The sequence below is a fragment of the Neoarius graeffei genome, chromosome 23 (genome assembly GCF_027579695.1).
Source record: "Neoarius graeffei isolate fNeoGra1 chromosome 23, fNeoGra1.pri, whole genome shotgun sequence".
Lineage (NCBI taxonomy): Eukaryota > Metazoa > Chordata > Actinopteri > Siluriformes > Ariidae > Neoarius > Neoarius graeffei.
The window spans coordinates 55,519,901-55,532,510 of NC_083591.1; the positions used below are offsets into that span (position 1 = coordinate 55,519,901).

A 12,610-nucleotide genomic window follows, 5' to 3' on the forward strand; every position below is an offset into this window, starting at 1 on the left:
AATTCTCTGACATGGAGAGACGAGTTTACACTCTGTGGTTTATTGGGGACGTGAAGCTGAGGATTTTTTTTTTCTCTCTCTTATTGACTTTAAATCCTGAGCGATAACAGGAACTAGCTTTTTTTCATAGATGTTTCACAACAGTAACTGTAAATGGATTAAAGGTATTATGTCAGTCTTTAATAAATAGAAATTGTAATCGTTATTGTCCAAGAGGAATAAAACACTTGCCAACTTGACAATATTTAACAGCAGCTCTGCTTTATCAGACCAGCCTGTTGCTGACGACTTTTTTTTTTTTTTTTTAACAGCACACCGTGATGTGTTTTATCGATCATAAAAGAAGGTGTTGACCTTGCAGTATTCTGAAATTAGCCTAAAGAGTTGAACACTTTTTTTTTAGGTTTGAGACAGCAGAGAGTTCATAATTATGCCCTTTGGGCTTTACGGTTTGCTTGTGTAACCACGTTTCTGCAGTTCGCTTACCAGAATGTAATCGAAATGCACTACTTAAAGAGCTGATAAATAATTCAGACGTTTGCTCTAGGCCAAGATATTGTAACCAGGCTGAAGGAGCCAAGTTGTGCACGACTGCGTAAAACGACCGACGTGCATGTCTGTGCAGATGGAAATTAAACAGTGGGTTTCCTAGGAAGTCAGCCGGGACACTTGTAAACCAGTAAACAGGCAAAAAAAAGAAAGAAGAAATGAAATTTAAAAAAAAAAAAAAAAGTGTAATTGAAACCCATGTTATAACGTTGAGTAATGCGTGGAGGGAAAAGAATGGAGCACACTTAGAATAAACACACCAGTGCCAAATGTGATCCGGTACACAGTGTAAAAGAGAGAAAGAAGACCAAAACATTACTACATGTTTGTTTATACATGTAAACCCATGTATGACACTTAACCTTACCGTGAGCTGATAAATATCTTCCAAAAAAAAAAAAGTGCCAGTAAACGAGTGGGAAGTCAATATAACTAAATTATACAAAGCTAGTTAATATGACACTAAACCACATGAGCAAATGTGAAACTTGCACAGCTTTCCAAATATTCTGTGATTTTTATTATGCACATAAAACCGTAAGTCAGTATAACTGACAAACGACGCATCACACTGTATAAAAAGCCGTGCAGCACAATTACATAAAGGACGAGTCATGAACGTGATTTGTAGCTGCATTAAGTCTGAGCTGCTGTTATAGAAAATTAATCAACATGCAGTTTTGCGTCAAAGATCAAACAACCTTTTATCTGAATGATGTGTTAAATGATTGTTTGTGTTACACTTTCAGCGTGAAGCCCGCGGTGTGTTGTATTGTCTTGTGCGTTCGTCGGGGACATTGAATGTTTGATCGTGGGTTGGTTTGATCCTCTAATAGGTGTAATTTTCTGGGATGTCAGTGTTACTTGGCCCCGCTATAGAATTCCCTAGATTCCGCACGCTGTGTGTGTGTGGGGAGTGAGTGTTGGCGATTAGCCAGGAAAGCAGACACAGGTCTGTTTGTGCTCTGGAGCAGCGAGCTACAGGCTGTTCTGACAGCAATATAAAACATAAAGGCTCTTATTCACACGGCAAAAACACAGTGGCGCCGCAAACTCGAGCATGTTCAACCCTTACACACACACTCTCCATCCACTCATACACACTCGTACTCTAAATATTTACATCTCCCTTTCAGGCACAGATTGTTTAATGAGTTTATATGTAGCCAAGTGTCACTCAAAGGTAATCTTGAGCGTTTCAAATCTTGCTGTTTATCTTCAGTATTTAAGACTTAAGAGAGCAGACGGGGTGTGATGCGCTGACAATTTACCAACTAGCAAGCTAGAACGTAAACACTCGGAACAATAAAGCAAGAGGAGAATAAAGTTAAAATGTAGACATCTCTAATCCAATTTTTTGTCCTGTCTGATTTCAAAAGGTTTAAAAAAAAAAAAGCCTCAATGAGGCTGGAGCTCATACCAGCCACTGTTGTGTGCGAGTTTGAAATCCGATCAATCCTGTGGGAGGAGTAGCAGGGTTTTTTTTTTTTGTGTGTGTGTGAAATTGCGTATGACCCCTGTGTAGCCACATCCGTAGCAGGTGTCGCCACCTGGTGAACAATTCTTGTTGGAATGTGTCTTTAGAGTCTTCTGGGTGAGTTTTGGTGAAAACATCCCAGCAGTTTATGAACAGTTGGGTTTGGTGTGACCGAACGCCCATAAAATGTGACAGGTGGCGCTACAGTTTTGACAACTTTTATACATACCAACCTGAAGAACATTTCGTACGAGTTTGATCAAAATCTGATCGCTCCTGTTAGAAGAGTAGCGATTTTTGTGTAGCTGCATCCATGGCAGGTGGCGCCACCTGGTGAACAATTCTTGTTGGAATGTGTCTTTAGAGTCTTCTGGGTGAGTTTCGGTGAAAACGTCCTAGCAGTTAATGTGACGAGTGACCCAAAAATTTCAGACGCCCATAAAATCGTAAATATGACTGGTGGAGCCACTGACTTGACACCTGGGAAACATTGTATGTGAGTTTGATCGAAATCTGATCAATCCTGCAGGAGGAGTAGCAATTTTTGTAAATTGTAGACAGACGATGCACAATCGCATACGCTTATCCGGCCTGGCCTGTGGGTGGATGAGCTAATCAAAATATTTGACTTCTGGAGAGTTCTTTTCTTCAACTTCATTTCCCATCAAAAAAATAACTTCAAGGCCCCCGGTTGGCGAGTACAAATCCAGATGATACCACGGCCATCGCTGACTGGTAGTGCTGTCTGGGTGGGAGGGGCTTCCTCTTTCTGCCCTGTCAGTCACAGCGTGGTTAGTCGTGGTCATCTGTGAGCTCATGTATGAAAAAGAGGGCAGATACGGCTTCCCTTCCAGTGTGTTACCCTGCACTGTAACGCAGCACTTCGGCTTCATGGCTCGTGGAGGAAGCGTGTGATTAGAGCCTTCACCCTCCTGTTTGCTAGCTGGTGGGAGTGAGGGAATTGGCCAAGACCAAATTAGAGAATAAATGAAGAGGTCCCTTTCTTTCTTTGCGTTATTTGTTTCTGGCTGTTGTCTTGTCCTTGCTAACTGCCTAAAACGGTCACTGGACTCTACATGCTTGTGATTCATGGAATTGTTACATAACCACCGTGAACCATCTCACCACCATCATCATGATCATCCACCATGGCTGTGTTCCAAACCACATACACAGGCCACACAAACATCACAATTATCTCACCATCATCAGTCCACAGTGGCTGTGTCCCAAACCACATGTGGTCAGGCTGCTTTTAGTAAATATTCACCCAAAGTGTGGACCTCCCACAAGACGTACAACAAGCAATGTTCTTACTTTTCTTTAGTTCGGTTTGTATCATTTAATATTTGTATGAGCAGTTGTTCTTTTTCCTCCCCTCCAGTTATTAGCTCATCTGGCCGACAGGTGATGAGTTTATGCCATCATGTGTTGTCTATCTAGCGTTGTCCACATTTCACGAAAATCGCTTCTTCTCCCAGTTCACCAATTTTTGGTAGGAAGGTAGGTCTGCCTGCCTGGGGTCAATATAGCTTGTACCCAGATTTGCTTAATTACAGTTATTAGTGAAGTTATGGACTAATTAAGCCTTAATGAACAGTTCAACGAAAATCGCTTCTTGATCAAATAGGTCGGTATTCCTATAGCTTGCAACATTTATTGTGCAAGGCGGCCCACTTTAGAGCGTTCCTTCTGGACTAGACAGGGCCGGAGTGAGCTACGCCGTCATACACTGTCTTGTTGCTCGTTAAAATGTCTCGTATTCAGTGTACACATCAGCTCCAAAAACATGCAGTGCATTATGGGTATTCTGTGCTCATTATACTACAATGCGTGATTGATTTGCCTCGTCTATGTTCAATGAACCCAAATTGCACTATATAGTGAATCTAGGATGTGTTTTACTGAAACCTTTGCCTTTTGTTGCTGTCAGAGATGGTGGTCAGCCAGTGTGTGCTCTGTGAACAGCCCCCCCGCGTGGCCACGGCCTTCCACAGCCACCTGCACCACAATCTGCTGGTCCAAAGACGGAGCCTGCAGGAGCTCCAGCCTTTCAGCAGCGTAAGTTCTCTAAACTCAAGCCATCAGAGTGCCATTTCTTGGCACGCGGTACCCCACACATCTGGAATAAACTTCAAACAGCTTAAACGTGGATTCTCTTATTACGATGTCTGGGGCGTTTTAACACATTCTATCACGAACCAGAATCAAAAAGTAGTTTTATTGGTAAAGACAGATTAACCCACATGAATACTGAGAACCTGGCAGTCATTTAATTTGGATGTTTGTGTTTAAGGCTTTATCGTTCCAAATGAATTAATTTGATTGCAGGTTTTGAATTGCATGCTTATGTCCATATATTGTTTAAAAAAAAAAATCTGTGCATTTAGCAAATTTGTATCTTCTGTCAAAGCGGTTAACGTTGATTGAGTATTTGATTAGCTTGCGTTTGACTTCTTAAAATTATGTAATATTGGAATTAAAAGGAAGAATTTGGGTCCTGACCTTAAGTTTGTTTGTTTTTTAAACATACTGGCTAGAGTGGCTTTTATGCTGATATGAAAAAGTCTAACTGTAACATCACTATTAGCCGTCCTTGCTTTCTGCATGTGCAACTTGACTGAATAAATAAATTATAGTATAAAGAGTAATCACAATATGTGCCTGTTTCACGTTATGTACAAAATACAAGAAAAACATGCCAATAGATTTGTTATAATTGAAAATGTATGGTTTTTGAATTTTTTGTTGGTATAACGATGTCTTTTGTTTGTAATTCGGCACCATATATTAGAAATAAGGCCCTCGCCCTCAAAGTGTTTTCCCAGATTTAAGTAAATGAAATGAAAAGAGCCGCTGGCACCCGGATGAGACGAGCTGGCGATGGAAAAGAGCAGCTGGAATAGTTTGAGTCATTTCTCTTCTCTGTGCTTCCTACAGCCTTCAGAGATGGAGCAGTTTCACCAGAGAGGCCAGGGCTTCAACGCCAGCAACGGCCGCTACACCGCGCCGGTGTCGGGGTTCTACCAGCTCACAGCCAGCCTGGTGCTGGGTGAGTCCGTCCACCATGCACACGTTTTCATAGGGTTGAAAGAAACGAGACCCTTTTTTTTTTTTTTAATTTGCAAACATGCCTTATGAAGTCTATTATACATCAGTGAAAGTGTGGTGTATTGTCAAAATCGAAGGGTAAAGGCTAATTTTTGCTGACAACGCAGTCCTCGCAGATGGCGTCTGCGTAGCCCCCCCACCTTTGCAGACGCTCTGCGCGCACCTCCCAAAAATTGTGACCACCGCAGAAGCCTCGCAGACAAGAGGGCTCTGATTGGTCCACTCTACATCCGCTGTACACGCACTTCCGCTTCCCTACTTTCCCGGTTTGGTTTGTTTTCACGACCGCCATTTTTAAAAACACGAGCAAAGATGGAGCAGCACGAAGAGCGGTTGATCGAGGAAGTGAGGAAGTACGTACATCTATACGACTCCAGTTCTAGTCATAATAAGTAACCGGAGGATAAACACTCCACTAACCACACCCACCAACTACTCCTGGCGATTTCGCGACTTCACGCCCCCTTGCGTTGTGGCGGTGAATAACATCGCGCACACCTATTACTCCCTGCTCAACGATAAATTACAGCTGTCTGCGAAAGCCTTCTCGCAAGAGCATGCAGAGGCCCTAAGATTTAGGGGCGGAGTTAGCTTTTGTAACTGTTCATATAAATAAAGTCAGAAGAAAAGCTACAAACGCCAGCCTCTTTATTAACCGTCAAGTTTCGTAACTTGGTATAAATTGAGGGGTTGGGGCAGAGCTTGTGTTTGTCACTTTTCTTACGACCTAATTGTTAAAATTAAGAGTTGGGGCGGGGTTTGTAACTTATGACTCAACTATACGAACAGTTTCAAAGGATAAGATTTCAGGGGTGTGTTTTTCTTCCAGCTTTAGTTCTTATGAACAGTTATGAAGGTTAAGAGTTAACATGCATTGTATAAAAAAAAAAAATAACTTTAGGGTATAAAAATCAACTTGGATTTTAAATGTAGTTAAGCAAAAAAGCACCCACTGGATTGGTAGAAGAATATCTGGCTGAAAAGTTTTCAGGGGAAGTTTATATAATCATACTAATTAAATCTCAAATGAAAGTGAAGTACAGTTACTGACGAGCTTTTCATCTTTGGCTGTAATGTACGCATAAGTATGATATTAGAAGGTCTTGTCTTCATACTGGGAATATCTCACATTCTTCCCTCAACCACATTCCTTGCATTATTCTGCATGTTAAAACGCGTGTATTTCCTGCAGTGTGATTACATCATTTATTTATTCAACGCTCAGGGGAACAGGGTGTGGTCTTTACAACCACCACCCACCCACTACAGCCACAACGCAGCCCTCATTACATTACGTTGTGTTTTTTCAGAATCCAGTGAGACTCAGAAAAGGACCCAGGCGCGACAGAGAGACAGCGTGAAGGCGTCCATATGTATCGAATCTCTGTGTCAGAGCAACATGTAAGTACAAAGCCATGGTTATGTCTAGTTCCTGTGCTTCTTCGAACCTTTAGACATTTTGTTTTCAAGGGACATGATGGTCATTCATCTAAAAGAGCATTAGTGAGGTTGAGGAGGAGTTTGCTTTGTGCACAGGTGCACTGTCAGGCTGGAACAGATTTGGGCTTAGTTCCAATAAAGGGAAATTATTAGAAAGCTAAAGCATACAAAAAAAAAATTCCTATACACTTGGCTCTTCCCCAAACTGTTGGCTATATAGCGCCTATTACTGCAACACACTAAGGGTACATCAGCTTCTGTTAAATGTTTGCACCAAGATGGAATATACAAACATGATCCCTGCATCGAAACTGGTTCTTATTTGGGATGATGAGACAGTATGGAGGTGCTGTAAGCCTTGTAGCACTTAAACGTGCTTAATTTATTCTATCCACATTCACTGGATGTGAGCAATCATGTGCTCTACTTGGCTACTCTACTAGGCTATCAGCTCATATACCATGAGTAGAGGAAAAATCATGGATGCAAACGGCGCGCCTTTTGGCGGATGCCGTCTTTTTCACAGCTGTCTGGGGGACTTGTGTGAATCGCGCAGATCCGATGAGGTGTTTTTTTTTTGGGGGGGGGGGGGCGTTGGAGTGTCTGATTTATAATTTCATCAAAGTAAATTCTGTATTAAAATTACTAAATAAGTAAATGCCGTTACAGTCCATGAAACATAGGAAGTATGAGAAGAAAACAGTAAATCAGAAAGCTGCGCACGTAAAGCCAATTACGTAACTTACGTTGGACTGATGGAAATCCTTGCGCGTGCAGTGAAGTGCAGCCAGCAGCAGATAATGGCGCGCAGCCAATTGGCTTTACGTGTGCAGCTTTCTGATTTACTGTTTTCTTCTCATTACTTCCTATGTTTCATGGACTGTAACGGCATTTGCTTATTTAGTAATTTTAATACAGAATTTACTCTGATGAAATTATAAATTAGACACTCCAACGCCACCCCCCCCCCCCCCCCCAAAAAAAAACTCATCGGATCTGCGCGATTCACACAAGTCCCCCAGACAGCCATGAAAAATAAAATGGCGGAGCGTGTTGCTGAACCAACCGAGGACGAAATAAAAACCCCCAAAAATAAAAGTATTTGAGGGCAAGAATGTAGCTTTTTTTTTCTCCAAGAATCACATTTTTCACACATTGCTATTGTCATTTTGCCAGTTTTACATTAAGTGGAAATGATTTTGTATGAAGTTGCAAAAAAGCTTTCTCAAAATCCAGTGAATGTGGATAGAATAAAAAAAAAAAGTTATTCCACTTAATCTTGTTGTACATGGCTTATCACCAACTCAGTGCTACGCCCCTCATCGGCTCATGTACGACTAGATTTCTTGGAATAACTTAGTCACAGAACTTTTACAGCTGTCGTTCTTCGGAGATGTCTATAGATGCAGGGAAACCACTCCTCTCAGGTGCCTTGTTCAAATTTGAAGGCAGAAAAACATGAGTGTTTCCTGATACACGTTCCAGCTGAGATTATTTTTGTATGTCAGTATACATCAGCATAAGCCGACTCAATCGCTCGCTCGTTATTTGGCAGCTGGAGCGAGGTAAAGTATCAGGCATGGCAAGGCCTGAAAAACACACTCAGACCCACTTAGCTGATGATGATGAATGGTTTTGCGATGGTGCTGCAGGTCTCTGGAGACGGTAACAGGCGTGAGTCCTGCAGGAGGAGTGTTCAGTATTCTGCTAACAGGAACCTTATACCTGCAGGTAAGAATGACTAACACACAGACGGGAAATATAATTGAGGGTAGAACCTCAGACGCACACTCAGATGTACCAGACATGTCCTTTCACAAAGCGCTGTGTAGATAAGCTACTAGAATATCACACTATTTTTAACCCTTTAATGTTCATATTTTAGGGAATTGTTTGCAGACAATTATGCATACATCAATATTTCATCACTGTACTACTGGCCCATGACAGGAGGACAAACCAAACTCCGTGTGTGTGTGGTGGTTTTTTTTGCAGGCTGGAGAGTACGTGTCTATTCTAATTGACAACGGAACAGGATCAGCACTAACAGTCCTCCAAGACACCTTATTTTCCGGGATCCTTCTTGGAGTATAAGACCTCAAACCCACCTACGCACACCAAGGGGCACATAGACATCCACTCACTGGTCACATATGCAGTTACCCATTCAGCCTATCGTGTAGCAGAAGCACACTGCTGGAACTGAAGCTCTGGACCTGTACACAACAAACATCAGAACGAGGGGGGGGAAAAGGGTCTGATCTTTAAGACTGACTGTTGGTCCCAGATGGGCTGGTTTGAGTTTTTCAGAAACTACTGCTGCTCTTCTGCGATTTTCACATAAAACATCCTGTGGAGTGGAGGCTCTGCAGGCTGAAACACCTTGTTGATGGAGATTAGAGGAGAGTGACTAGACTGGTCTGAGCTGACAGGAAGGATATAGTTAGTCTGGCTAACGCGACTTCAAAGCTCTGCGAGCATTTGGTCTGGCAAAGCTATTAAGCCCAACCGTTTCCCAAAGCGTGTGGTTGACCCGCCTCCCTGAAATGCCTCAGTTTGCTACTGGTCGAAGCCAGAAAAAGCTGACACGCGACGGGGCTAACTGGTAGATTAAACCATAGACATTCTATTATTAAACTCTTACCGAAGCCGGTCGGAAGCAAGGCGAAAACGTCCTTCCTTTCAATAAATACCTCCAGGGCTGCTCTTTGCTCCGTTTTCAATGAGAACTTCCCGTTGAATGCTTTCAATACAGCATTCGTGAATGAAGCGCTTCCGGTCGCAGTTCTACTACGTCACTGCCTTGAACACGCCTCTACCCAGGGCCGTTGGAGATGCTTGAAGTTGACTGGCTCCTGATTTTTTGGGAGCTTGGAAAAGCTGTAGATAGCTTGCCTTGCCAGACTAAGTTCGCAACAGGTCCTCATGTTGCGTCACACTTGGGATGGGCGGGCCCAGGCTAGGATATAGTAACTCAAATGAGACAGTCAGTGACAGTGGGGGCCACCTTGTGCAATAAATGTTGCAAGCTATATGCACCCTACCTTCATGCTAGAAAGAAGCAAAATCAGTGAAGAATTGAGGGAGAAGCAGCACTTTCCATGGAAACTGCTCGTTAGGGCTTAATTGCTCCATATCTTCATTATTAATTGCAATTATGCAAATTTGAGGGAGAAGAAGCGATTCTGGACAACACATGACAGCTGAAGATTGGAAAAAGACCAGGTGACCTTAAGATCAGCTGTCCAGTTTGTGCTCATGATAGCCTCAGAGATGCTTTTCTGCTCACCACGGTTGTAAAGAGTGATTATCCGAGTTACTGTATAGACCTTCCTGGCAGCTCAAACTAGAGCTGGGCGATAAATCGATTAATTCGATTTTACAGTTAAGGACGATGTGTTTTTATGAATCAGTTTTCTCTCAGTTTTAACTTCCGACGCTCCCCTCTGTACACACAAACAACATGGCAGCAATTGGGGGAAAGGAGTAACTTCCTCCGTGATCTGGAATTGGTTCGGTTTTGCGGCGTCGGACGCAGAGCAAACAAGTCCTCGTTGTAAGGCGTGTTTGAAAACGGTTGCTTCCAGAGGAAGCAGCACGACGAATTTATTCCAACTCCTTAAACAGAAGCATGCAGTGGAGCAGGAGAAGTGCTGCTCCCAGCCGCAGCACGAGCGCATCATCCAAAGTAAAGCAAGCAACCGTCCCGGCCACGTTTTCGAACTGTGTGCCTTATGATAAGAATGGGGCGCAGTGGAAGGCAATCACAGATGCTATCGTGATGTTCTCATCTACAAGCTTGTTTTTTGGTTTCTGGTTGCACTTTAACTACAAAGGGGAAATTTAAGTGAAAACACAAATGGTTCAAAACAAGTTTTGTCATCTGTAGTTTGATTTTTAGTGAAAAAAAATCCAGATTTTTTTTTTAAGGCCATATTGCCCAGCTCAAACCAATCTGGCCATGTTTCTTACCAACAAGGCACTTCCACCTATAGAACCATCGCTCCATCCTGTGTGAAATACTCAAACCAGCCCCTCTGATACCAAACATCAACACCATGGTTAAAGCCACCGAGATTTTTTTTTTTTTCCCCCCCCTTCATCCTGATGTTTGATGAACGTTAACTGAAGCTCTTGGACCTGTAGGATTTTATGCGTTGTGTTGCTGCCACAGGATTGGTTGACTTTAGATAACTGCATAAATTTAGCAGTGTTCCTAATAAAGTAGAGGGTGAGTGGTCAAAGAGAGCGCTAAATACAAATAGTTACCAGTCTTTCCCAGATTTCAATACATATTTCTTCGCTTGTACTTCAGGAATCATATCAGCAGTAATAATTATGGCATTTCCCCAAGTATCTACACCAAGACGCTTTAGCATCTAAAAACATTTCCACCTTGACAGCGGGTTAATTACACAACTTTGACATTTAATCGTCTGTCCATAGAGTTGTATGTATTTTTTTTTTTTTTCACGTGCTGGGTTTATATGCTACAGCTGTCCACCGAACAGGATAAAGAAATTTATATACATATTTATTTAGCAATTTTGAAAAGTGTGAATGTTTTAATAAAAACCTCGCTGAACGTCAGCCTGCTGTGTCTTCTTTTATAGAAGGAATGAAATGAGCTACGTGATCCAAGTAACCAAACCAGATCATCCACACTTGCACTCGGAGCAATTTAGCAGAGCCCATTCATCGAGTGACAGGTTTTAGGGAAGCCGTAGGGGTTTCCTCTGGGTTCTCCAGACACAAGGAGAACATGTGAAACGCTGGACGAATTATATCCTGTAATTTAACAATACAAGGTGATTTTTAAAAAGGTTTACAAACAACACTTCTTTCTTCTATTGACAGTACTGTTGCTCAGTGCTCAGAAAATGCCATTAAATGAGTATAAAAAATAGCCTCAAGGAGGCTGGAGCTTGTAGCAGCGATTTTTGTGAAATTGTCCACCTGGTGAACAACTCTTGTTGGAATGCGTCTTTAGAGTCTTCTGGGTGAGTTTCGGTGAAAACGTCCCAGCAGTTTACAAAGAGTAGCGTTTAATGTGACGAGTCACCCAAAAATTTCAGACGCCCATAAAATCCTAAGTATGACAGGTGACGCCATCATCTTAACTTTTATGCACACCCACCTGCTGAATATTGTATGCGAGTTTGATCAAAATCTGATCAATCGTGTAGGAGCAGTAGTGATTTTTGTAAATTGTGGACAGACGGACAACAAGTGATCATATAAGAATTGCTATTTTCAGGGATGAGAATGAAAAATATTAAAAAAGATGGGGGTCGCAGGGGCCCGGAGCTAATGATTTTTGGCTATTTTTTTTTTTTTTTACCCCAAAACCATTAATTTTATCAGCAAAAAGTTGCAATTTATTTGGAAACAAATTCCCCTTCTTGGCGGACTACCAGGTGAAAATGATTAATACGGTACAAGAGACTTGTTTTTAAATCAATTCACATTTGATGATTTCAAAAAATCAATGCACCTTTTAATATAAACGAGCTCTACAGTATTATATTTCTGCATTTTTGCTATTCATGTCTTTGAATACTCTAATCCTTTAAAATGAAGTGCAAACCAGAAAAAAGTTCTATCATATAATTCTCTTAAGCTTTCTTCTGATGTTATCATGGTAGCAGGAGCTCTTGCATATGAAGCAGGCAACATTCAACATCACTCATCACTTCCCTTTCAACTGTTGTGTGGACTAACTAGGTTTTATCTGGACAGGATGTTGTGTAATGTAATACAGATACCATATGGTCAATTTGAAGATGGTGATTTTGAATTAAAGAACAGGCATTACATATTGGAAATTTTTTAAAAATCAAAAACTATAAGTTCATCTCGGCCTAAAAAATGTGGGCAGACGCTCCCGTGCGGCACATGCCAGCAATCCCCCCCCCATGAAATGAGCAATAAATAGGAGAGTTATACACGGTATCATACCTAAAATTTTATCAGAAATATAGATATGATACTATGATTCTCCCCAACATGCTACATAAGATAAGCTAACCCCAT

The 12,610-nt window shown here is 41.8% G+C and overlaps 1 protein-coding gene across 2 annotated transcripts in view; it reads left to right on the forward strand.

Moving 5' to 3' along the window:
• si:ch1073-184j22.1 (erythroferrone) overlaps positions 1-11,152 on the forward strand; it is a 40,081-nt gene extending 28,929 nt beyond the window's left edge. For both annotated transcript variants that reach the window (XM_060906459.1, XM_060906458.1), the window contains 5 exons: positions 3,960-4,087; positions 4,967-5,078; positions 6,448-6,538; positions 8,230-8,308; positions 8,573-11,152. In XM_060906459.1, the coding sequence (XP_060762442.1) occupies positions 3,960-4,087; positions 4,967-5,078; positions 6,448-6,538; positions 8,230-8,308; positions 8,573-8,671 (509 nt within the window). In that variant the 3' untranslated portion in view covers positions 8,672-11,152. The remainder of the gene's footprint in view (positions 1-3,959; positions 4,088-4,966; positions 5,079-6,447; positions 6,539-8,229; positions 8,309-8,572) is intronic.
• Positions 11,153-12,610: the final 1,458 nt, after the last annotated feature.